This window comes from Phacochoerus africanus, chromosome 2 (genome assembly GCF_016906955.1).
Source record: "Phacochoerus africanus isolate WHEZ1 chromosome 2, ROS_Pafr_v1, whole genome shotgun sequence".
Taxonomy (NCBI): domain Eukaryota; kingdom Metazoa; phylum Chordata; class Mammalia; order Artiodactyla; family Suidae; genus Phacochoerus; species Phacochoerus africanus.
In genome coordinates, this window is record NC_062545.1 from 77,251,407 (window position 1) to 77,278,656 (window position 27,250).

The following is a 27,250-nucleotide window of genomic DNA, read 5'->3' on the forward strand; positions in this document are numbered from 1 at the left end:
CCCTTTAGGTAAATTAATATACAACCCATATGACTGGTTCCTAAAATTATATCCTAAAAATTCATACAGGATCCTCACAATGGAGAGTACTATTTCCAAACTGAATGGGGTAAAAGTATCTGCAATATATGGAATTGAGAGAGAAATGGCTACAATACTTTCGTACTAGAATAAAATTATGATACATTTAAATGTGCTATTGTAATGGGTACGCTTAAAATCTCACTTTAAAAATAAAGAACTAACAGAGTTTCTGCTGTGGCTCCTCAGTAACAAACCAGATTAGTATCCATGAGGATATGGGTTCGATTTCTGGCCCTGCTCAGTGTGTTAAGGCTCTAGTGCTGCCATGAGCTATAGTGGTCGAAGATGTGACTTGGATCCTGTGTTGCTGTGACTGTTGTATAGGCTCACAGCTGCAGCTCTGATTTGACCCTTAGCCTAGGAACTTCCATATGCTGTGGGTGTGGCCCTAAAAGCACAAAATAAAATAAAATAAAAACAAAGAAGAATTTTTGTAGATTTTAATCTAAATTCCTAGCATATTCTGCATGAGCCTCAAATGAAATCCTAGTGGAAATCAGATTCCAGGCAAAATTCAAAACATACTTTAATACTCATTTCTGAATAAAAAGAAATTACACAATGCATTCCAAAAGTAATGGCAGTAACAGTGAGTGGAAACCTGGGGAAAATGCAAATACAATTTGACCAGCAGCTAGAGGGAGCTATACAAGTTTGCTTAGTTGTCCCAGTTGTAGAAACTCAGCCCTGCTTGGGAAGTAGTTTCTTCAATTTTAGCAAATTTTCTGTGATCTCTTATGGGGAATTTAAATTTTCAGATAAGGTAAGCTTGAGTGAGGGGCATAGAAAGAATCCTAACATTAAGAAAGATAATATATTTGCAATCCTCTCCAACTAAATTTAGTACTTTTTCTTTTTGGTTAGCTTAATCACAAAATGATGGTGTAATAAATCAGACCTAACCATCTTTGATATTTTAACAAAACACATACCCAACTAAAGCAAGTGATTCTATCTATATACCTTCAGAAGTTTTTGAAGGCTTTGCTATTATGTGGCTAGGGTATTTACATGGAATTATTTTGCAAGTTGAAGATTATAACAAATATTATTTTCTAATAAATTTATATGAATGAATAACCTACACAAGTTATTCAAAAAATGTGATTCAAAATTGTGTCACATTATAAAAGTTCATGCTTTATCTCTTTATGTATTATTTTATAAATACATACATAATGCTTTTCAACTCAGATGTTAAAAAATGTAATACGAAATGTCTCTATGACGCTAAGAATATTTCTATATATTTCACCTTAACAATAGTAATCAGTAACATTCATTTGACAATTGAGTAATATATCCAAATAATAAGACAAAATTGTATATGCATATATAATGGTAAAATTTCTAAATCATTTTCACTTTTGAATTTACTTTCAAAAGACACTTTTTTCCAAAAGACTACATTATATACATTAACCTTAAAACATAAAAATGTTACATTATGCATATATATGTAACATATATTTATAATAAACTTACTGTCCATTTAATTATAATGTGTCTGTGGTAACATGATAAAATATAATGCAAAAAACAATATACCTATTCTGTCCATGATTTCAGTACAACTATTAATCTATTTTTTATAAAACAAAAATCTGAGGGCTATTTAGTAATAATAAAGGTAAAAAATTTCATACTTGAAATTTCCCTGCTTTTAATTTTTTCCAACTAAATTTCATGTATTTCTACCTTCAAGTTTGTAAAATTTTTCTGTATTTTGAAAATCCCTTCCAATACACATCTAACTTTATAATTAAAATTAATGGCTTATATTAATTTGCTAATTCAAGCTTTTCTGATGCTTTTTCACCTACTGGAAACAAATTTGTGAAAATGACCTCCTTTTCCGATAAATACCTCCCGTACACACTCTAGAACTTTTTCCATTCAATTCTTCTTGAACTCCTAGCTATACTTGCCACTGATAACCAACCTGTTACTATTTTCCCCCCCTTTCTACTTTGGAATAATTTTAGATACAGGAAAGTTGCAAGGATAGTACAGAAGAGTTTCTGAATATTGCTTATCACGTCTCTCCCATTGTTTTTCATTTCACATTCCATAGGTACATTCCTATTAACTAAACACTCTATTTGAACTTCACCAGTTTATCTACTACTGTCGATATTCTGCTTCAGGATCCAATGTAGGGTACCACACAGCAGCTAGTTATCATGTCTCCCTAGTCTCCTCTGGTGTATGTCTCAGTCTTTCCTTGTTTTTCATGATGGTGACAGTCACAAGTACTGGTCAGGTAACCCACAGAATGTCCTCCAATCTGGGTCTGTCTGATGTATTTCTCTAAATAATTAGATTGTTGCTACAGGCTTCTGTAAATACCACAGAGATGAAGCATCCTTATCACATCACTGACAAGGGATATGGTATCCACACAACATAACTGGGGATGTTACCCATTGATACTTGGTTAAGGCAGTTTTTATGGGTTGGATGAATGCATAGAATCATATCATCATGCCAGTAATGTACAGAATAATCCTTCATCCTAAAATTTCCCCTATACATTTGCTTTGTAGTCAGCATCCACTCTCCTCCAATTCTTGGCAACCACTAATATGTTTTCTATTCCTATACTTTTGCCTTTACCAGAATGTTATATGAATTAAATCATACAATTTGTTGTCTTTTAGGTCTGACTTCTTTCACTTAGTAAAATGCATTAAAGATTCATTGAGGAGTTCCTGTCGTGGCTCAGTGGTTAACGAATCCAACTAGGAATCATGAGGTTGCGGGTTCGATCCCTGGCCTTGCTCAGTGGGTTAAGGATCCGGCGTTGCCATGAGCTGTGGTGTAGGTTGCAGATGCGGCTTGGATCCCGCATTGCTGTGGCTCTGCGTAGGCCGGCGGCTACAGCTCTAATTCGACCCCTAGCCTGGGAATCTCCATATGCTGTGGGAGCAGCCCAAGAAATGGCAAAAAAAAAAAAAAGATTCATCGATACTGCATGAATCAAAAGCTTGATGTATTTTATTGATAAACAGTATTCCACTGTATGGAATATAACAGTTCATCCATTGCCACATTGAGTGTACATCTTAGTTACTTTATATTTACAGCAAGTATGAAATATAGCCACTATAAACATTTGCATACAGGTTTGGGGTAGATATGTTTTAAATTACTTGGGTAAATATATAGGAGTATAATCACAGGTTCATGTAGTAAGTCTGTATTTAACATTACAAGAAACTGCCAAACTGTCTTCCAAAGTGATGGCATTATTTTGCTTCCGCACGAGCAATGAATAAGAATTGTTGGTTATGCCACAGCCTTACCGGCATTTATTTTATTGCTAGTTTTTTTTCTGGGTGGGGTAATCAAAACCATTTTAATAGATGTGTAATGACAGCTCTTTGTGGTTTTAATATGCATTTCTCTAGTGATATATAATATTAAAAATCATCTTTGCATGTGTTTCCATGGTTATATCTTCTTTGTTCAAGTGTCTGTTGAGGTCTTTTGACCATTTTAATGTGGCTATTTGCTTTCTTATCATTGAGTTTCAAGAGTTCTCTATATATTCTAGATATGTATTTGATATTACCAGATCATTTGAAAATATTTTCTCCCAGTCTGACTTATCTTTTCATTTTCTTAATATTTTTTATAGAGCAAAAGTTTTTAAATGACAAAAACCAATTTGTCAGGAACTTTCTCTTAGTTTTTAGAAGTCTGATAGTTTTACATTTTGCACTTAAGTTTATAATCTTTATTTTTTTGTCTTTTTTGTCTTTTCAGGGCCGCACCCTCGGCATATGGAGGGTCCCAGGGTAGGGGTACAATCAGAGCTGTAGCCGCTGGCCTACACCACAGCCACAGCAATGCAGGATTCAAGCCACGTCTGTGACCTGCACCACAGCTCACAGCAATGCGGGATCCTTAACCCATTGAGTGAGGCCAAGGATTGAACCCGCAACCTCATGGTTCCTAGTTGGATTCGTTAACCACTGAGCCACGACGGGAACTCCTATAATCCATTTTGAGTTAATTTTTATACAAGGTGTGAGGTATGTGTCTGGGCTCTTCTACTTTTATTTTCTTGCATATGGATATCAAATGATTCCACCACCTCAGATGAAGTTCTAGATTTGGGAATCTCTTTTTGTCCCAGGAGATTCAAATTGGGCCGAAAATGTTGTGAAGTTGTTCCACTTCCTAGTTTGAGGGTTCCGACCTGATCAGCAGGCCTTGGGTCGTTGTTTCTATCTCCCTCACCTAGTGAGACTGTCTCTGTAGATGTTCTAAATTTTCTAGGATTAACAAACCCCTCAAGGCAAAGGCTGTTTTCAGCAATCTAGTCCCTCTTTTGGCCAGTACTGTTTTGTACTGGTCAGTATTGTTTTGTATTCTCTGTGATAAATTAAGATTAAAACAACAACAACTTATCTTAGCCCTTAATTTTTTTTTCCTCTTTAGCGCTGCATCTGTGGCACATGGAAGTTCCCAGGCTAGGGGTCAAGTCAGAGCTACAGCTGCCGGCCTACACCACAGACACAGCAAAGCAAGATCCGAGACACAACTACGACCTACACCACAGCTCACAGCAACGCTGGATCCTTAATCCAATGAGCGAGGCTGGGGACTGGACTTGCACCCTCATGGATGTTAGTCAGGTTTGTAACCTGCTGAACCATGACAGGAACTCTTAAATTGTTTTCAGTAGGAGAGGTGATCCCAGTAACCTAGCCCAGCATTCAGGGGGAAAAAAAAAAATCCTCCCTGGTTACTTTTCAGAGAACAGTTTGGGTATGGTAGAAGAAATGCAAGTAATTAAACCAAAAAGAATAGCTGTTAAACTATGAGAGAGGAAAAAAAGGCTAACTTTTGGTTTTAAAACTTTTCCAGTGAAGGAAAAGAAAAAAATTATAACAGAAAGGACAGCAGTGTTGGAGGAAAAATGCTGGTTTCACATTGTTTTAAGTAGAAGAGAAGAAATCCAGTAAGAATAAAAGGCAAAAGATTGCGAGAGTATTTGACCCGGAAATTCTACTCCTCGGTATATGCCCAAGAGAAATAAAAACATATGGCTATACAAACAGCTGTTTATGAATGTTCACAGCACTATTGTTCATAATAGACAAAAGGGGGAAACTCTAAATGTCCATCAACTGATAAATCAATAAACAATGCAGAATACTCATACAACAGACTATTAGCTGGTCATAAAAAGAAATGAAATACTAATACACGCTACAACATGGATGAACCTTGAAAACATTAGGCTAAGAGGAAAAAAACCAAACATGTGATGCCACTTAAATGAGATAGGCAGAACAGGCAAAGATAAAGAGACAGAAAGGAGACTGGTGGTTGCTAAGGGGTAGAGGCATGGGAGGAATGGGGTGATTTGTAAAGATTATGGGTTTTTTTTTTAAGAGGTGTTGAAAATGTTCTAAATTTCATTATGGTGATAGACGCATAACTCTGTAAATATATTAAAAACCACTGAGTTGTCTATTTTAAGTGAATGAATCATATGGTATGTGAATTATATTTCAATAAAGTTACTACAAAAAATTATTTTGAGATTCTTTTCTTGATAAACTTTAAGGCATTTTTGCATATTTCTCTCTCTCTCTCTCTCTCTCTCTCTTTTTTTTTTTTTTGGTCTTTTAAGGGCCACATCTGCAGCATACGGAAGTTCCCAGGCTAGGGGTGGAATCTGAGCTGTAGCTGCCCACCCTATGCCACAGCCACAGCAATGAGGGATCAGAGCCTTGTCTGAAACCTACACCACAACTCACGGCAACACTGGATCCTTAACCCACTGAGCGAGGCCAGGGATCAAGCCCATGTCCTCGTGGATACTAGTCAGGTTCGTTACTGCTACGCCACCACAGGAACTCCGCGTATTTCTTTTTATTTCTTATCTGCTTGGCATTTATTTTCTAAATATGTATTATTTTATAAATCATCAACTACATTATGTTTCAAAGCTTTAATCTGACATTGTGAAATTAACCTTACTTTTCCTTCTCGCTTTTCGGAACTTGACAGCAGCCAGATTTATTAAATTCATTCCATATAGATTGTAGTCAATGAAGAGCTGCAGGAGGTAGGGAATATGCGCTTCATGAGGCTGATAAAATTTATTCATTATGGCTCCACTTTGCAAAAGTTCACATATCCTAAATTAGGGAAAAAAAAGTTACATAATGAAATTATGTTCCCTAAAATGTTAACTAAAACAATATACAAATACAGTGACTAAAATACATTAAGTACATACAAAATTTTCATTTTCATTTTACTAGAAATTTGTATTATGCTGTAAATTGAAAGTTTAGATCAAGTTTTAAATAAAGTAAACCACATGCTCGAAAAGAGAATGACAAAAAATGTCTTTTTTGGAGTTTCTGCTGTGGTGTAGTGAGTTAAGGACCCACTGTTGACCCTTGGTGGCGTGGGTTCAATCCCCCGGCCCAGCACAGTGGGTTAGAGCATCCAGCATTGCCACAGCTCTGGCATAGGTTGCAGCTGCAAGCCACAGCTTGGATTTGATCCCTGGCCTGGGAACTTCCATAAGCTATGAGTGCAACCATAAAAAAAAATTTAAAAATTAACTTTTTTTTTTGCCATGCTCACAGCATGCATAAATTCCTAGGCCAAGGATCGAATGTGCACCATAGCAGTGACTCAAGCCGCAGCAACGACAATGCTGGATCCTGAACTGCTAGGCCACTAGGGAACTCAAAAAAAAAAAAAAAAAGTCTTAAATGAAGAATATTTTGACTTCTAAAGCCAGTTTAATGCTAATTATATTGAGAAAGGTAAAATGTCAAAAAAAGTTTAAATAATGTGAGATTTTCCTTTTAAAAATTCAGAAAAAATTTTGAAAAGATTAAACAAAATTCTAAAAAAGGAAATGTGATTCACCTCCACAGAGATGTTACCTCTTTTCTTTTCTTTTTAGGGCGACATGTGCCGTACGGAAGTTCCAGGCCAGGGGTCAAACTGGAGCTGCAGCTGCAGGCCACTGCAGCTGCAGGCCACTGCCATAGCCACAGAACGTAGGATCCAAGCTACATCTGTGACCTACACCACAGCTTACAGAAATGCCAGATCCTTAACCCACTGAGCAAGGCCAGGGATCAAACCCACATCCTCATGGATACTAGTTGGGTTCGCTACTGTTGAGCCACAATGGGAACCCCAGATGTTACCTCTTTTAATATGTTTCTTCTCTGTGTTATTTGTCCTTTGTGATGCAGAACACAAATAATAGGCGATTATATATAGCATAAGTGCTATGCAGGGGAAATACATGAAACATCTAGAAGAGAAATTAACCAGATTGTAGTTTCTGCAAAACCTTCTTGAACAGAAGTATCCAAGCAGGAGAGTAAACAATGAACTGGAGATACTTCTCTGAAGAGAAGAAAGAATATTTCATGCAAATGAAATTGTAAATGTAAAGGGTAACAAGAAAACATGGTTTATTCAAGAATTGAAACCAGTGAGTGAGGCCTAGTGACAAAGGCTATGGTGGTGATGGAGAGAGGGTAAGAAGTCAGATCATGCAGAGGTAATAAGAAATCAGAAATGAAGATATTTGAAGAAGTGGTGGAATTTGCCTGAGAAGTGACGAGCAGGAAAATGAAATGACCAGGGGAGCTAGAGAACATAAGAGATTGGAGATAGGGAGTGAGAAGGTTACTGTGGAAAATGATGGTGGCTTTCACAAGGATCGTGGAAATGTGCTGATTCAGGAGACATATAAGGAATAAAATAGTCAAGCCTTGATGACTAACTAAATGTGGAGGGTGAGGAAGAATATGAGCTGAGGATAATGCCTAGATTTCCTGGTTAAGCAGCTAGTTGGTGGTGCTGCATTTACTGAAATAGAAAGGACTGGAAGAAAATACATCTGGGGATTTTATTTGGAGGGGGAATAAAGATAAACTCAGTTTTAGACATACTGGAGGAGTTTAGGTGTACTGAAGTATTCAGGCAGATTTTTCTTCTTTCTTTTTTTTTTTTAATAGCCATACCCACGGCATATGAAAGTTCCTGGGCCAGGGACTGAATTGGAGCCGCAACTGTGACCTACAGCACTACTGTGGCAACACCCAATCCTTTAACCTACTGCACCCAGCTGGGGATGGAACCTGCACCTCCACAGCAACCTCAGCCAATGCAATCAGATTCTTAACCCACTGCACCACAGCAGGAACTCTCTCAGGTAGATTTCTATGAAAATATTAGAAATTAATGATAATAAAAATGAGTATAAGGATAATTTTATTACCATAGCAGAGGTAGCTAACATATTCTTTGGCACTGTATACTGGACATTGTTAGGTGCTCCAAATGCTTAATTGCAAGTAATTCTTACTACAAACCTATGGTACCATTATCTCCATGTTATACATAGAGAAACTGAGTCTTAGATCCAAAAGTTGTCTAAAATCACACAAGAAAAAAGTGGAAGAGCTAAAATTCAACCCAAATATTCTCCAACTTGAGCCCTCACTCTTAACTACAGTGCTATTTTATTTATCCAGTAGATGGTTTGATATATTGATCAGGAGCTCTGGAGGAAAATTTAAGCTAATGATGTACATTTGGAAACCAAATCCATAAAGGAAAAAAAAAAAACAAAACGTGGGAGTATATAAGACTGTAACGTGAGGGGAACATATATAGAGAAAAAAAATGAAAGTTTAAGACAAAAGTCCAAGATACAACTGCAGATGTTTAAAGAGAAACCAACATAATGGTATAAATATGAATGACTACATAGTTATAAGTAAAACCAGAGAAGGTTTATATCAAAGTAACCTGACTCTAAGGCACTGTAAGCACTGACCTGAGGTCAAAACATTAAGGACAAAGAGGTGTTGATTGGATTTAACAACAATGAGGTCATTAAAGAAGGCAGAGCTAACACTGGAGTAAGTTAAAGAGTGAATGGGAGGTAAGAAATTGGATACACAAAGTATAGATAAATTCTTCCAGGAGAATAGCTGTGAGTATGAATGTGTGTATGTATAAAATAGAGTCTTATTAACATTTAAATGGTGTGGAAAGGGAGATGGGGGTAAAGGACAGATGGACAAAAAGGCCAAAGAGACTAGATGCTGAGTCTTGTTAGTAAGGGGGGAAATCTCTTTCACTGTAATAAGCAGTGAGGAAGAAAGAATGGATGTGAACGGATTTTAGGATTCTCAGAAAATTGGAGTTCCCATCGTGGCACAGTGGTTAACGAATCCGACTAGGAATCATGAGGTTGCGGGTTTGATCCCTGGCCTTGCTCAGTGGGTCAAAGATCCGGCGTTGCCGTGAGCTGTGGTATAGGTGGCAGACGTGGCTTGGATCCAGCGTTGCTGTGGCTCTGGCATAGGTCGGTGGTTACAGCTCCAATTAGACCCCTAGCCTGGGAACCTCCATATGCCACGGGTGTGGCCCAAGACAAGATAAGACAAAAAAAAAAAAAAAGATTCTCAGAAAATTAAGAGCAAGTTTATTCCAATGGTTCTCAAACTTTTTGACACCAGGACCCCTTTTCATTCTTAAAAAGTAATAACAGTGTCAAAGAGCTTTTGCTTATCTGGCTAATATCCATTGATATTTACCATATCAGATTAAAATAGAAAATTTTAAGAAGCTTATTTACTAATTTTAAAATAAGAATAAACCCATTATATTAACATAAATAACATTGTTTTGTAAAAAAATAAAGAAAAACCATATTTTCCCCCCAAAAAAATCCTTCCAACGTAGTGCCAAAAGAGGAATTGTTTTACATCTTTGCAAATCTGTTTTAATAGTTGGATTCTCACATCAGCATCTGCTCAGTCTGTTCTCATACATTGTTTGGTTGAAGCATATGAAAAAAAATCCAGCCTCACAGTGATATGTAATTGGAAAAAGGAAGAGTAAATGAATAGCCTTTTCAGATAAATTGATCTTTGTTACTGCTACATGGAAATGCTACTGAGTGGTAGTTTCTTAAAGGTTAGCAACAATGTAGAATTTGAAACCATAATAATGAACTTTTTGTACTCTGTTCCATTAAAATCTACAGGCCTACCTAATAGAGTATTTTTCTATATGTATAATTTTCTAACATCGTGCACTGGTCATTTGGAAAATATAGATCCATCTAGTTATATAAGTCTTCTATTTGGTGATACATTTCATTAAACAATATGAAAAAATTGTTAATTTCATCACCTATCTTATCAGAAAAATCTTTTAAGTTCTGGAAAGGGGATAAGTTCACAGTAGAAAGTTCTCCCATTCTGGGAGAACTCACACATTTCTCCTTGCTTTGGAACTGAAGAACAAATTTCTCTCAGTATTGAACATTTGGTCTGGCTAACAGAGCACTAAGATCATACAAGGCAGCCATCACCTTTATCTACTTCCACAAACTCTCTAAGACAGAAAAAAAGCAATTAGGGGGTGTAAAACAAGGTCCCTTACCCTTAAAATATCCCTTCTAGAGTCCAAGCCATGGATCTCTCTCTTTATACATATATGTACTTATTATGGTCTCTTTCTATAATAATGCTACAAACTACATAGTCCTTTCTTCTAGATTTTTCTTTTTATTATTAAAACACTTAAGTGATAGGTATTCATATTTTTATTTCATTTATCTTTGTACCTTTTCACCATTGCAGGATTGTAAAGATAGATCTTCATAAAGTGTCTTTCCTTCTCATGATAACCATAAAAAGGCCTGAAATAAAAGAAAAAGATATTTCCAATTATTTTCATCAGAGATGAAATAATGCAACTTACTGTCCTAATTTAGACTCAGCTGGCCTAATTCAGTCTTACTTACATTAAATATTACCACCCCTCTAAAAAATCAGCCAAAACAAAAAGACCTCTAAGACCTTTCAATTAAATCTACCACAAAGTTAACATAGAACATACTGAAATCTTATCACTTCTTTTAAAAAGTTTAAAAAATACCTGTGACAAAAAGAAGCAGCAAACTATTTGTAGCTCAATTTTAATCATCATGGCTCTATTAAAATGTGGCTCTTTTCTCTTAACTCTGATCATGCATGAGAAAAAGAGACCTTTCAGATAGCTTCTCCCATCTCCCATTTTTTTCTGTCAAAATTTAAAGCTTTTCAACAACAACAAAAAAAAAATCTTTTTTTTTTTTTTTTTTGCTGCACCTGTGGCATGCACAAGTTACCAGGATTGAACCTGTGCCACAGCAGCAACAATGCTGGATCTTTAACCACCAGGCCACCAGGGAACTCCAATAACATAGTCTTTTAGTTAACAGCATTTGGATCACTTTCTTTACTTTTCTCTTTTTATTATTACATTTATAAGTTCAATAAGCAGAGATAACTTACCTGTTATACATATCTATGTGTGTGTATAAAACACACACACAAACAAATGAAGCCTATGAAAACTGTGCAGATAGGAACTTAAGAGATTGAAAAGACCATGGCCTTACTAAGGAGTCTGGGTTCTTTTCAGGGTATCAGCTGCAGGGGATAAAGGGAGAAGCAAAAATCTAAATGATGGGGTGAGAAATAAGTTCTCAAGGCAAGATGGAATAAGTTGAGCTATCACGTCATGTTATTTCAGGAGGATCTGAAACTCATACACAGACTTCTGTTTTCAAAGATGACACAATTAGAAACAATATAAAAATAGGTATGAATCTGAAGACAAAATAGAAAGTTTTTTATTTGCCTCGATTTGTCTGTAAATAAGTGGTTGGTCAAATCTTTAGGAGGATAAACTCAATTTCTTTTCATTTAAAAAATATTTTCCCCTTAGGGCACTAGATAGAACTTAGTCTGATTAGGACACCACTTCTCTTTGTCATGTCTGATAGGTAGTAGACTTCAAATACAGAAGTAATTTGGTAACAGAATCATTATTTTGGGTATACTTAAACAACTTTTTTAAAAAAGGATAAGCTATTTCAAGCCTTTAGGTCAAAACTATCTGACCTGTAAGGCAGATTTCTATTAAAATCTGTATGGCAATTTCTATTTAAAAAAAAAAAAAAAAAAGTTTGAGAAGATTCTTTATCTCATCCTTTACTCACTCCAATCTTATCTCAGACCCACTCTTCCTTTTTCCTCCAGTCATTATAAAACTTCAGCCCCCTCTAACTTACCCACTTTCAAGTAACATGACATTCCCTCTGCCTGGAAGGTTCTGCTGGGCACCTTTGCATGGCATACTTTCTATCTCCATCCAGGTCTCTGCTTAAACTCACCTCCTGAGGTCTGCTCTAACCATCACTCCATATCCTCTCCCCTTTATCTTTCTTTGCATTTTTTTTTAAACACTTACCACTTCCTGTCTAGTTTGACGCTGTTCACCTTGTTTTTGTTGCCATGAAGGAAGGAGTAAAAAACACATTACATGAATGATCTCATTCTCTCTCACTGGCAAAACTCAACTCTTTATTTCTCCTGCTACAGTATTTTGCATATACACAAATATAGCTCTCTTGACTAAAGACTGGGGTTACCCTTAGCTAGGTAAATGGGAAAGAAAGAATTAAATCTAAACTGGTGTGGTCCATGTTATCTTGGCTTTGTTTTAGTTTTGCTGACAATCTTTAGGTTTTTACAACTAGAATCTCATAAATTTCAAAAACTGAATACAAGACTCTTAAATCTCCAAAATTCTTTTTAAATATAGGATTCTGCTTTCATACCTATTGCCCCAAAATATAGTCTGGAAATTCTATAAATTCATTTTTTGCTTCTTCTAGCCAAGAAATTCTATAAATTCAGTTTTCTGCTTCTTCTCTGTATAATTTAACCTGCGATCCTCACTTCTGATATTGGCTTTAGCTGATTTTGTCAAAAAAAAAATTCCTCAACAAGGAGACTCTTGGGAGAAATACAGTAGATGGAGCACAGAGTTGGAGAGTAGATGTGTTTATACTTAAAAAATTGTATCTGATAATCAGTTAGCTTTTTAATATAACAATGAGGAAAAAATGAGCAGAGATAGCAAAAACTCAATTAATTTAGATTAAGAATCTTACAGAATAGTTTCTAGAATCATGGTAGTTAAGTGGCAGGGAATCCCTGAAACAAGCTGTTTAAGGCTGGGGTCTCTCTTACCCCAGCTTCAAGAATAATGTACTGTCTAAGAAGGCTGGAATTAAATCTTGTACAAATTTTAACCTGGCAGCTAGATGCAACCAGGTCTACCTTAAAGAAGTAGGGAATATTGAAGAAGTAAAGGAATCACAGAAGCTAGAATTCATGGTAATGGAAAAGAAGAGCTAGATAAGGAAAAAAACAAACAAAAATATTAGAACAGGAGAAAAAAAGAGAATGGCAGCCATAAATTAGAGTAAACAGCTCATCTTTTACCTCTAAGTGTTTAGATTTGTGACTCAACTATTCTTAAAAATATGGCTATGCTTTTAACAAATGCCCATCAAAAATACAGAAGATTGGTGACTATTCATTTCACTAGGCTGTTTTGGAGATTCAACTTTGAAATAAGAATATGTATATGAAAGTTAGCTAATGATTATCTTTAACCTAATTATTGTTATCATAGGATGGTTGTTTCACCTCATACATTTATTCAACCAAATAGTTACTGAACCATGTCTACTAAGTGACCCAATGTCATATGAAGTGCTAGGGATATAATTATGGACAAGACAAACATGTTCTTTTTACTCATAGAATGTACATGCTGGTGGGATAAGCACATAAAAATTAACAAAACATTAAAATAACTGCAAACTGCAGTAAGCACTAAAGGAAACAAAGAATGGGCCAAGATACAGAATAATAATAAAAATGAAAATCTATTTTAAGACGAGAAATGAGAGAAAACTTCTCTGAAGATATGAAAGATGTGAAGGATTGGGGAAGGGTAGAGCACTCAAAGAAAGGAAACTGCACGTACAAGGGTAGGAAAGAGCTCAGTGCATGAGAGGAATCGAAAAAAGACCAGTGCTTTTGGATGGAACACAGTAAACAAAGCTACAGAGGTAGGCAGGGATTAGATCACACAGGCTATGGTTAGAAGCTTAAGTTTTATTTTATAAACAATATGAAGTCACTCAAGGATTTTAAATACTTTAAACAGGACCCAATTTACATTTTAAGAAGAGTACTTGTGCAGCTCTGGAGAGAGACATGAACAGAAGAAAATCCAATTAAAACGATAAAGTGGTGGTCCAGGTGAAAAACTGGATTAAGGTGGAAGAAGCAGACAGATTCAATATGGATTTCATAAAGATATATCCAACTCATATGTTCCAGTAAGAGCTTCAAATCTTTCCTGTTGGCCTGCTACACCTGCATGGACTAAATATTCTGGAGTCATCCTTGACTCCTCTCCGAAACCTCATCCAGTAAAGATAGCAATCTTGGTGATCCTACACTCAGAATAGATCTAGGAGCTGATTACTTCTCACCACTTCCTGCTACTGTCCTCATTCAAGCCACCTTATTTTCTCACTCAAATTAATGAAACAGAGTCTTAATGTTCTCCCTCCTTGTACTATTTTTTTTTTTTTTGGCCACACTTGTGACAGGTGGAAGTTCTCAGACTAGAGATTGGATCCAGCCATAGCAGGCAACCCAAGCTGCTGCAGAAATGACACCGGATCCATAAGCAGCTATGCCACAAAGGAACTCCTCCCTGCTATTAATCTTATGCTCCCATGACTTATTCTTCTCATAGTTGCTCAAGTGACCCTTTCAAGTTTCAGTTAGATCATGGCTGCTCAAAAGCAGGCAATAGCTCAGAGTAAAAGCTAAAGTCCTTAGAATAGCTTACTGTAGTGGTTTTCAAACTTGAGTACGTGTCAGAATCGACAGAAAGGCTTATTAAAACACAAACTTCTGGGCCCCACCACTAGAGTGTCTGAGTCATCAGGTCTGGGGTGGGATGAAAGAATACATTTAACTAAGTTCTCAAGTGTGTTAAGTCTGAGTCCTTCAAGAAGTAAATGTCAAAATGTGCAAGAAATTTATTAGTGGAAACTCCTTGGAGAGAATACAAGGAGGAATCTGGGAGTGGCTGGGACAACCACCAGACTTAGATACAGGTCTGATCCAAGTGGGGAGAGAGGGACAGAGAGAAGATCGGTGGAAGTGTCTTCTAGTACAGTATGATTCTAATGAAAGTTCAGAAAGGCTGTCCAAGAGCCCTCAATGTCTCCCAGAAACAGGTCTGCCTTAGCATCTTTGCCATGTTTATTAGTCACTGACTGGGAGTAGCCTATGGAAAGCAGCTTCAGCTTATATGGGATGATAGATGGATAGATTTTAGTGAGGTAGCTGGGGCCATTGTTCAATTATGCTCCTTGTTATTTGGAGATCTGAGAGGTGCATTCTCATGGCTGTCAAACTAGGTAAAACTGACTTTGGTGATCCACTGGCCAATAAGATCTCTATCCTCTCACTTCTCTCCAACCTCATTTTGTCCACTCTCCTTCCCCTCCATTCCAGACATCTGGCCTCCATTTTGTTCCCATTTCCTCACCTTCAAGTCTTAGCTCAAACATCAAATTTACCTTGTCAATGACAAACTGCCACCACTCCACTTCCCCACCCCATGCTACAGATCCTTCTTATCCTGTTTTATATATTTTGTTCTACGGCACTCATTTATCACAATAAATAAATAAAATTATCTCATGTTATAACCTCCATGGGGACAGGGATCTTAGTTTTGTTCACCAATCCCAAGAACCTAGAACAGTGCCTGGCACATAAAAGGTTCTCAATAAATATCTGACCAATGAATTACATGAATTTCTACAGTTCTAGGAAGCAGAGAAGTGGAAAAAGTTAAAACCAAAATCCCTGTTACCCATCTATCTTTTGCTGCAAAAAATTTTTTAAATAGTAAGAAATTCGCCCCAGTGCCCTTAGATTAGAAGTAAAAGAAAAATGAACAAAGTATATTTGAATTGGTTATGTTTTCTCTTAACTAGAAGAGCAGCATAAATACAGATAACACAGAATTTTAAAAGATGTTATCATATACTTACATTCCTGATACTAATGACACTTTGAACACGTGCTGAGCAGTGGAAGATGGTTTGCCTAAAGCCACATTAAGTGCTCTGTCGATACTGAATGCCATCTGAGAAAGATAGCTTTCTGGCTGCTGTCCATAACCATCATATGGCACATAGAGGTAAGGAAAGATGCCATGTAGATGAAGACATGTCTTCTGACCTAAAATGTAACATATCATAAAGTTTAGTCTTGAGATGCACTTTAAAACCTTAACAGTACAAAGCTCAGAATACAAGTCATTTAAATGGTCTAATGACAACACAGCTTCTCTGAGGGAAGGGTTGAAGTAATTAACCCATAGTTAAAGCCACCTGTATTGACTACATTTTATAACACAACATACAAAAGCATTTTATAAGTATAAGCATTACAGTATGATTTAAACAGTAAGTTTTGGTGAAAATATGTTTGAATATTTCACTCTAATAATCTAACTACTTTTATGTACTTCACTGAATTGTCCTATAATACCACTTAACACAGTGTTATGAAGCTTACAAAAATTTACTAAAACTTTAGTAAATAAGTCAATGAATATCTTGACATAAATGGTTTCAACTAAAAGACTTCCCTAAGATAGAGAGCTCTGGGAGAGGGTAAAAGCAGTTCCATTGTGTGCAATTTTGCTAGTGGAGAGGAAGGGGAAGGAATTGGGAAGGGTTAAAAAGAAATTCTGTGATTAAGGGAAAAAAAATGAAACAGGCAAAAACAAATCAAAAGAAAACCCCCACAGACAGTTGCCTTCAATGGACTTGTGGATATCTAAATTGCCCATTTGGTGGAGTGAGACAGGGGAGACATAATGAGGGGGGAAAAACAAGCATGCATACTTCCTAAGAAGCCATTATATCAGGCAAGGTGCAGAAGGGGTAAATGGTGCTTATTTCTCAACAGATAATCCCATACAGCCATGATAAAGAAAGTAGTATGAGTAAGAACCCACAAAACAAGTGCTATAGGAACAATAATGTATCCATGACAAGGTTAAGTAACAGGAGCAACGAAAAGCAGATGCAACATTACTCTCATAAATCCAGCAGGGCTGTGTAACAGTGGTTCCTGTCCTCAGAACATTGTCCCCATTTCCCCTTGGGCACATGCCATTTGTCTAATTCGAATAGAGAGGAGAACAGCAGTGATGGAAGAATACATTCATTTTTCTCATGCTGTCACTCACTATTATTACTGTACTGCCCCTGCCAACACCACACACAATCCTAGGGCTTCTCCCCCACCACTTATCCCACTCTGTTCCACTGGCTTTTTCTTTTGGTAGAAAAGTAAGTATTTATTTGATCACGACTTCCCATTTATAACTTAGAGTGATTTATAAAAAATACATAGAAAATAGTTCTATGTCCTGTTGATATATTGTTATCTCCACTTTTTATAGTGTATAACATTAACCTGTTTTATTTTTAAAGTACAGTTATAAGAGAATTAACAAATAAATCTGGAATAGTTATTATATTAAGTGTAACAAAACTGGAAAGGTCACATAATGGAATAAGATCTATACCCTCTCAAGTGCCGTGTTCTGACTTGAGCTACCAATTTCGATGCTTTCAAAGAATTACATATTGTTGCCATTAAACCAATTTTGGTTCCTATTTTTATGTTACTTAATTTCAAAGGAATGAAAATATTTTCAGTTAAAAGCAAATTATTAGACTATTCTGTTTCATTTCTAAATACAGCATGATACTATTTCTTTAATATTACAGGTTTTAATTCTTCAAATAGAAAAAAATCAAACTGTAATGATGAGTAAGTCTTAAGAAAAGATACTTCATCAATTTATTGATGATCTGTGTGAATGCTTTTTAAACATCTCATGAAAAAAGGTTATAACCATTACACTTCTGGATATAAACCACAATTTGGTCAAAAGTAGCTGGCCTGCTAAACCACAAGATGAGGGAGGTGGGGAGACAGAAATGTATTCCCTTTTTAAGCTGAAAAACTCTAAGACCAGTAATTACAGAATTACTAGCATATTTCACAATCAATATTCCAAATTCCTAAGATATTAATTTTATAGTCTATACCTTAATAATGGAAATTTGGATAAATTTTACAAGAATAATTATAAAATCTGATTTCTATTTAGAGTTTCTCTTTAGGCAGAATGCTTACGAAGTTCATAAAAAAAATTAAAATATCCTCTTTTCACATTTCCTCTAAAGTAGAGACCAGAGAAATTATCTTTCCATTTATAGGCTTTAGAATTGTAATAATCTGTGATGTATGATTTAGGAAAAAAGCAGAAATGATTTATTCAGCAGGCACTGGACTAAGTGCTTTACATATATTTATTTCTGAAACTTAGAACAACCTTGCCAGTATCACAAAGGTTAGCTTTCCCAAAATCACATACCTTTTAAGTAATTCAATCAGGATTTAGAAGCAGATGAACAAAATCTAAAACCAATGCTCTTTCCATTTAACCATGCTAGTTCAATATTTTAAAAAGTTAATACTGGCTTCCATAATAATTAATTCCTCAGTTATTTTGTATTATAAACACCTGTTTTCGTATCTGACTTTCTCATTTGACTGCAAGTTCTTTGGGAACTGGTGCTGTGTGTGAATGATTGTAATATTCCCAGGATCTAGCACAAAACACACAGTATGTGTTTGATATTTATTAAATGAATGAACAAACCTCCAGCAAATCAGAATAGTCACTTAAGGAGAAGGAATGGTTTAAAAGCCTAGAATATCTGGAAAAAAAAAAAAAAAACTTCTGAAAACAAAGGGACTCTGCTACAACTAAGGCACCACTATCTGGGGCACAAAAGGACATAAAGGGTCCTTAGCTTTTCGCACTTTCCTACCCTCAATATCCGAAGTCCCACACAAGATGCAGTCACTATATCTAGACAGATGCACTTCCCTCTAGTTCTCCATCAGCTAGGGATGGCTCAGTGCCTCACCACCCTTCCTCAAGAACAATCTCCTAAAGAACAATCACATCACAAGGAATTCTTGGCAGAGCAATAATACTCTGTTACAGAGTATCACAGAAATTATGAGAATAAGATAAAATAAACTCAAAAAGTTAAAAGAAGAGAAATGTGTAAAAATGAACATGAATCAATTTCTCTTTGGCAACACTATGTCTTCTATTACAGTAAACTGTGTAGTTCTGTTATAGTATTGCATTTTATTCACAAGATACAGTCCACTTTTATTTCCCTATATCAGCTCTAACACACATAAATGTGTGAAGCCATACAAATATAAAGTCCTTCAAAGATACATCAGTCTATCCTAACTGCCTTAATTAGGATTAGTTTCAGCTGTGAGAAAACACCCTAAAACCAGTGGCAAAAGCATTAAGTTAGTGGCTTCCCTTAAATGAAGTCCAGGTAGCTGGTAGGGATTTCAAGTTTTTTCAACATCTATTTAGTAGCCTAGTTAAGAGGAAGGTTTGACTTCAGCCTAAGAGGCTTTTTCACTACCCTCCAGAGAGTTCCTTCCATACATAGGATTCCTTTAAAAATGTTTTTATGGCATTCCCATTGTGGCTCAGTGGTAATGAACCTGACTGGTATCCATGAAAAAGCAGGTTCCATCCCTGACCCCACTCAGTGGGTTAAGGAACTGTGAGCTGCGGTATAGGTCGCAAACGCAGCTCTGATCCAGCATTGCTGTGTCTGTGGCGTTGGCTGGCAGCTGCAGCTCCAGTTCGATCTCTAACCTGGGAACGTCCATATGCCAGATGTGGTTGTAAAAAAATTAAAGTTAAAAGTTTTTTTATGAAATTAGTGAAATAGATGCTATTTTGAAATCTTACTAAATGATTTGGGGTTCTGAGAAGATTCTGGATATCAGCTATTGCTAGGTAACGTGTGGATCCAAATAAAGAAAATATTCCTACTCTCTGAGTATCCCCTATTATTGTCATGTGAAACTGAAATAAGGCAACAAATCCAGGAGGAATAGACTGTCATTGGGAGAATAAGCTTATGTACACAGGTTTCAAGATAAATTTTACGAGTCTGAATTTTTCAGTTTGACTAATATTGCCTTATTCAGAAACTGCAACAAAGCTACTTCAGGAAAGCACCAGCAAACCTGTCATATCATAACTGCTCACTTTTAAAAGACACTATAGCCTGGGAAAAATGGACAGCTACATATAAATCAATGAAACTGGAATATAACTCACGCCATACACAAAAACAAACTCAAAATGGTTTAAAGACTTAAATGTAAGACAAGACACTATCCAACTCCTAGAAGAGAACATAGGCAAAACATTCTCTGACAGCAACCTTACAAATGTTTTCATATGTCAGTCTCCCAGGGCAACAGAAATAAAAGCAAAAATAAACCAATGGGGCCTAATCAAACTGACAAGATTTTGCACAGCAAGGGAAACCATTTTAAAAAAAAAAAAAAAAAGAACGTACAGAATGGGAGAAAATAGTTGCAAAGATGCAACTGACAAGGCCTTAATCTCTAAAATATACAAACAACTTATACAACTCAATGGCAAAAAAGCCAACGACCCAATGGAAAAATGGGCAAAAGACCTGAACAGACATTTCTCCAAAGAAGATATACAGATAGCCAACAAGCACATGAAAAAGTGCTCAACATCACTGATTAGTAGAGAAATGCAAATCAAAACTACTATGAGGTACCACTTCACACCAGTCAGAATGGCCATCATTAATAAGTTCACAAATGACAAATGCTGGAGAGGGTGCAGAGAAAAGGGAACCCTTCTGCACTATTCATGGGAATATAAATTGATACAACCACTATGGAAAAAAGCATGCAAGTACCTCAGAAAACTAAAATATAGAACTACTGTATGACCCAGTAATCCCACTCTTGTGCGTATATCTGGACAAAACTTTCCTTGAAAAAGATACATGCACCAGTATGTTCACTGCAACACTATTCACAATAGCCAAGACATGGAAACAACCTAAATGTCCATCGTCAGGTGAATGGGTTAAGATGTGGTATATATACACAATGGAATATTACTCAGCCATAAAAAGAACAAAATAATGCCATTTACAGCAACAGGGATGGAACTAGAGACTCTCATACTAAGTGAAGTAACTCAGAAAGAGAAAGACAAATACCATATGTTATCACTTATATCTGGAATCTAATACATGGCACAAATGAACCTTTCTACAGAAAAGAAACTCACGGACTTGGAGAAGAGACCTGTGGTTACCAAGGGGGAGAGGGGGGGAGTGGGATAGACTGGGAATCTGGGGTTAACAGATGTAAACTATTGCATTTGGAAGGAAAACACAATGAGATCCTGCTGTACAGCACAGGGAATAATATCTAGTTACTTGCGATGGAGCATGATGGAAGAAAATGTGAGAAAAAGAATATATGCATGTGTGCCTGGGTCACTTTGCTGTACAGCAGAAAATTGACAGAACACTGTAAACCAACTATAATGGAAAAAATAAAAATCATTAAAAAAAAAAAAAAGACACTAGGTGTTCCCTTCGTGGCGCAGCAGAAACGAATCCAACTAGGAAACATGAGGTTGCGGGTTCGATCCCTGGCCCTGCTCAGTGAGTTAAGGTTCTGGTGTTGCCATGAGCTGTGGTGTGGGTCGCAGAAGCGGCTCAGATCTGGCATTGCTGTGGCTCTGGCGTACGACTGGACCCCTAGCCTGGGAACCTCTACATGCAGCGGGTGTAGCTCTAAAAAGACAAAAGACAAAAGACAAAAGACAAAAAAAAAGACACTATAGCAACACTTTACAACTGTATGTAAGTAGGTAGTTGCCTCTGTAACAGTCAGCACTTGGTTGCTCTAAATATAATCTTTCTCAGAACTTACAATTACTCTAAACATTAAGTCCTCTGTAGTCCAACATTTCTTACATTGTTTTCCACATTTTTGTCTATGTTTTAAGTGCCCAGATTTAGTCTCTTAATCAACTGTGCTTCTAAAGTGTTGTTAGTTTATTTGGAACAAAATTACTTTTGCTTCTGTAGATCCATTTTCAATAAACAGAAAGATGAATATGTGCCATTCCTCTAATTCTGGAATCCGTAAATTTTTTTCTGTAAAGTGACATATAGTAAATATTTTAGGCTTTATAGGCTATACTGTCTCTGATACAACTACTTAACTCTGCTGTTGTAGCCTGACAATAATCACAGACAGTACGTAAGTGATAGTAATTTGCCAATCCTTGCTCTAATTGATTAGACTTCCTTGTTAACAACAACAGAAAAGTTTAATGGCTTCTTTTTTCTTTTTTTAAAAAACAAGCTGGTGGGTAATCATAATCAAAATCATGCTGGCCTAAGAGTATCTTACAAAACTGAATAAGAAGTGCTCATTTTGTAATTTGCAAACTCCATCTCCCCAGTCCCAATCTACACAAGATTTTAAGCAAAACTCTATAGAGTCATCAAACAGATGAACAGAAAGTTGGTGGAAAATTTATATTTATGAGATTTTTCATATTTTCTTCTTCATGGAACATTTCTTTTTAAGTTTTATATTACTAGCATTAACTCAATGTTCCCCTCTAATCTTTATATGCTTCTATCTAAAGTTTCACTCCATCTTTCTTTCCCCGTACCCACAAAAACCACAAACCACAACAAGAACCAAACAAAACTCCTCATAGTCACAGTTAGAAAGCAACTGTTATATCACTGATTCTCATTTTAAAAAGTAATTTTTTTTTTTTTTGGCCACACCCAGAGCATGTGGAAGTTCCCACATCAGGGATCAAAACCACACTGCAGTTTTGATTTGCGCCACACCTGTGGCAAATCCAGATCCTTAACCTGCTGTACCACAAGGGAACTTTAAGAAAAGTCTTAAGGATGTACTGTTAGTCCAAGAAATAACATTTTTTCAGAACTTATGCTAAGGAAAAATGTAAGAATGTACATAAAGATTTAGATATTAAGATACTAATATAACTAATAATAGTAAAAAGATTAAGATAATAAATTTCCCCAAATAGGAGATTAAGTAATTATGGTACATCTATAACACAGACCAGATCTATGGCTCTCATACCAAATCTTGCTTGACAACTGTTATTGTAAATAAAGTTTTATTGGAATAAACCACACCCATTTGGAATGGTCTATGGCTGCTTTTAGCCCTCAAAGTCTCAAATACTAAATAGCCCTATGAAGAAAAAACTTGCTGACCTCAGCACCAAATTGTATTGATGTGTATTTCTGAGAATAAAGAGATGTTTATGATATATTTATTTCTGGTGCTAGATTTATTTCAGTTATGAAACTATACATAATACACTAAACCAAATGGGCGATTTTTTTGGCTTGTATATATTTAATAAATATACAAATTGTATACAATTTGTGTACAAGAAAGGCAAGGAGGAAGAAAACACCTACTTCTCAATGACCAGAAATTAAAAACACAACAGAACAAAAACTAAGTATAATCACTAACTTCACAAAGGGCATATGTATATAACTTCCTGTTGAATGGTTTCTCTTCATTTTCTCCTTTCATTTTTAAATAATGCTTTGGAGTCTCACATTCATGTCATTTTATTTCTTCAACTGAAGTATACAGAAATTTAGAATCATTTCAGTTACTAATCCCACATTACTAATACAGCTATATCCCTTAAATGCCAGATGTTACAAAGGTCTATTTCACTGATAATTTGGCTAATGTATCTCTGTATTCTCAGTGCTGAACATGGTTGGCTCCTTCATTCATATATGTAGGCATAATTCTTATTCACCAAATAATTTGTAGAAATCCAGTGTTAAGTGCTAGGCCATAACCTTCTTGTGATCACAGTCCCTAATCTCATGGACTTGTGATTCTACTGGGAGATAAAGATGAGCAAATAGGCAATTACAGTGTGGTAATTCTATACTGAAGTATCTAACTCAGTTTGTGAGAATACAGGAAGGCTTCCCTGAGAAAATAACCAAAGAGCAAAGTGAGAAAGAACACTGAGATATATACAAACACCTGAAAGCAAACCAGAATATGACATAGTCCAGAAATAGGGAAAAGGCCATTAGGATGGAGCAAGGAATGCAATGGAGAGAAGGGAAAAGTATAACTGGGGTGTGCATGTGGACTCTGTGACCTGTGGTGGATTTGCATTTTATAAAGTCCCTTGTGGATACATTGTGAAGATGATGGGGACAGAACAATAATGGGAAGATCTCTTTATAGGAGGCTACTGGAGTAATTCCAGCAAGATATCAGTAGAGATGCAGAAAACCTAAGTAAAGAAAGATTTAGGGCACAGAGTGGAAAGGTAACTGACTACAATTTGGAGGTAGGGTAAAGGAGAAAGAATAAAAACTGACCCAAATTTGTGGCTTAGGCAACTGGATAAATGGGAATGTCACTCAAAGAAAACCAAGAAGGAAAAATAAATTGATTTGTTTTGAACTTGAGAAAGTTTACATGCCTGTAGAAATTCCAAATGAAGATTTATATTAAGCACAATTAGATTCAGATGTGGAGCTTAAGACAGGGATCTGGGCTAGATAAGACCACAGATTTGAGAGTATCAGCAACAACTGGGTAAGAGTACTGAGAGGTATAGGCAGACAAGAGAAGGGAGGTAGGCCAGAAACTTGAGGAATACTAATATTTAATGGAGGAAGAGGATTTTTATTATGTGACATGTGAGAGAATCAGTCCCTGAAAGGGCTGCCTGGCAAGAAAGGGAGGTAATAGTCAGTGGATAACTGAGAATGTAAGTATGCTAGCCATGGAACCAAAGTTCCAAGGGTCCAGCTGAAACATACAAGAGAAAGGCAAATAATGAGAAGATGGATCAGAAACTGGAAGCAGGATGCTGATAAAAATATACAGGAATGGGAAGTGGCACTTCCAGAGTGGCAGAGGAAGGACATTTGAAAATCTGTTCCTCCATAAAAGCAACAATAGTGGCAAATACTGTCAAATGAAAAGATAACCTACTGAATAGGAGAAAATGTCTGCAGATGACACAACGGATAAGGGGTTAGTATCCAAAACATATAAACAGCTCACTCAACCCAATATCAAAAAACACAAATCTCTTAAAAAATGGGCAGAAGACCTGAATATAGACATTTTTATATAGGAAACATAGAGGAAATGCAGATAGCCTACAGGCAAATAAGAAGATGTCAACATCACTAATTATCAGGGAGATGCAAAGTAAAACCGCAAGCTATCACCTCACACTTGTCAGAATGGCTGTCATCAAAAAGAACACAAATAACAAATGTTGGTGAGGATATCAAGAAAGGGGAACTCTTGTATACTATAGGAGGGGATGTACATTGGTGCAGTCACTGTGGAGAAAAGTATGGAGATTTCTCCAAAAAACTGAAAACAGGGAGTTCCCTTATGGCACAGCAGGGTAAGGATCCCTTATTGTCACTGCAGCAGCTTCAGTTGTTGCTGTGACACAGGTTCAATCCCTGGCCTGGCTGTGCCCCCCTCCCCAAATCACACACACAACAACAACAATAACAAAACCCTGAAAACAGAACTACCACATGACCCAGCAATTCCACTCTTGGCATATATCCAAAGAAAATGAAAACACTAATTCAAAAATGTTCATAGCAGCATTATTTACAACAACCATGTCTCTATCAACAAATAAGGAAGCTGTGACACACACACACACACACACACACACACACTACTCAGTCATAAAATAAAATGAAATTTTGCCATCTGCAACAACATGGATGGACATTACACTAACTGAAATAAGTCCAAACTAATGGTTACCAGTAGGGAGAAGGAGCAATATAGGAGTAAGGCAATAATATTATGCATAAAATAAGTTATAAGGATATATTTTACAACATAGGGAATACACCCAATATTTTATAATAACTCTAAATGGAGTATAACCTTTAAAAATTATGAATCTCTATATTGTACACCTATAACTTATATAATATTGTACATCAACTGTACTTCGACAAAAGAATTTTGAAAAGAGTACTGCAAATACTTTCAAAATCAATTTTTCCCAGCATTCTGGAAGTTTACTAAAGGGCTGAAACAATCCAAGGAATATTCATTCAAGAAAACCAGCTGACTCTTAGTAAGAACATCAAGCTTTACAGCATCTTAACATGCCCTAATCCAATCACCCCAACCCCAGCCCCAGACTAGCCTTGAAAAACCAAAACCGTGCAATGATGGTAGTTAGGAAACCCAAAAGCCAAGCCAGAATACTGAAGAAGCCAGAATAGATTTGAAGTTCCCCCAAAACTCCATCCCCAGAAAACTATCACTATTTGCCTGCCCGGCAGCATGCCAAAAATCTCCATTCTTGGGAACTGTCTTTATTTGGTAAGACTCAGGATTCACTCTATGTGTATAGTGCCATCTGCAGCATATTTGCTGAAAACAGGCAATAGCAATTGTTTAACACTGCAGTTGCCTGAGGGAGTTTTACTAGTTGTAGCTAATAAGCAGCTGATCAAAATACTCAAAAGGAAAAACTGAGGAATGAAATGTCCCTAAGGGGCATTGAATGCTCTGACATAGTTCTGGGAATTTAGAAGGTTATATGTATGTGTGGAGTTGTGTGAATGTGCAGGAAGACCTGAGAAGGCCCTAATCTTTCACGTCTGGCTGACCCTGAAGCTCTACTTGAACACACACACCCACACACACCCACACCCACACCCACACACCCTGAGCAAAAGCTGAAAGGCATTTAAAGAAACCTCCGACCAAACAGTAACTGACCACTGCTAGCTGAAAAGGCTTCAAAGAATAGAGACTGTACAAATCCAGGGGGTAGGAAGGAATATAATTTTCTTTAACTGTCACATTATTTTAAATGTCTAGTTCCCAACAAAAATTATAAGACATACAAAGAAACAGGAAAGTATGGCCCATACATAGGAAAAAAAGTCAAAAATTGTCTCTGAAGAAGCCCAGATATTGGTCTTACTAGACAAATACCTTATACCAATTACAAACATTTCAAAGAAATAAATTACATCTAAATAATTAAAGCAAAGTTTCAGAGTCATGTTTTACCTAAGATAATATATATGAAGAGATAGAAATTATAAAAAAGAATCAAATAGAAAGTTGGAATTTAAATGTGAAAGGGGTACTTTAACCCAGTGCAGTTAGGAAAAAAAAAA

At 36.3% G+C, this 27,250-nt stretch overlaps 1 protein-coding gene across 3 annotated transcripts in view; it reads right to left on the reverse strand.

The window, feature by feature from the left end:
- REV3L (REV3 like, DNA directed polymerase zeta catalytic subunit) overlaps positions 1-27,250 on the reverse strand; it is a 200,899-nt gene that overhangs the window by 121,114 nt on the left and 52,535 nt on the right. For all 3 annotated transcript variants that reach the window (XM_047762811.1, XM_047762819.1, XM_047762829.1), the window contains exons 2-4: positions 16,088-16,277; positions 10,727-10,801; positions 6,082-6,242 (exon numbers count right to left, since the gene is read on the reverse strand). In XM_047762811.1, the coding sequence (XP_047618767.1) occupies positions 6,082-6,242; positions 10,727-10,801; positions 16,088-16,277 (426 nt within the window). The remainder of the gene's footprint in view (positions 1-6,081; positions 6,243-10,726; positions 10,802-16,087; positions 16,278-27,250) is intronic.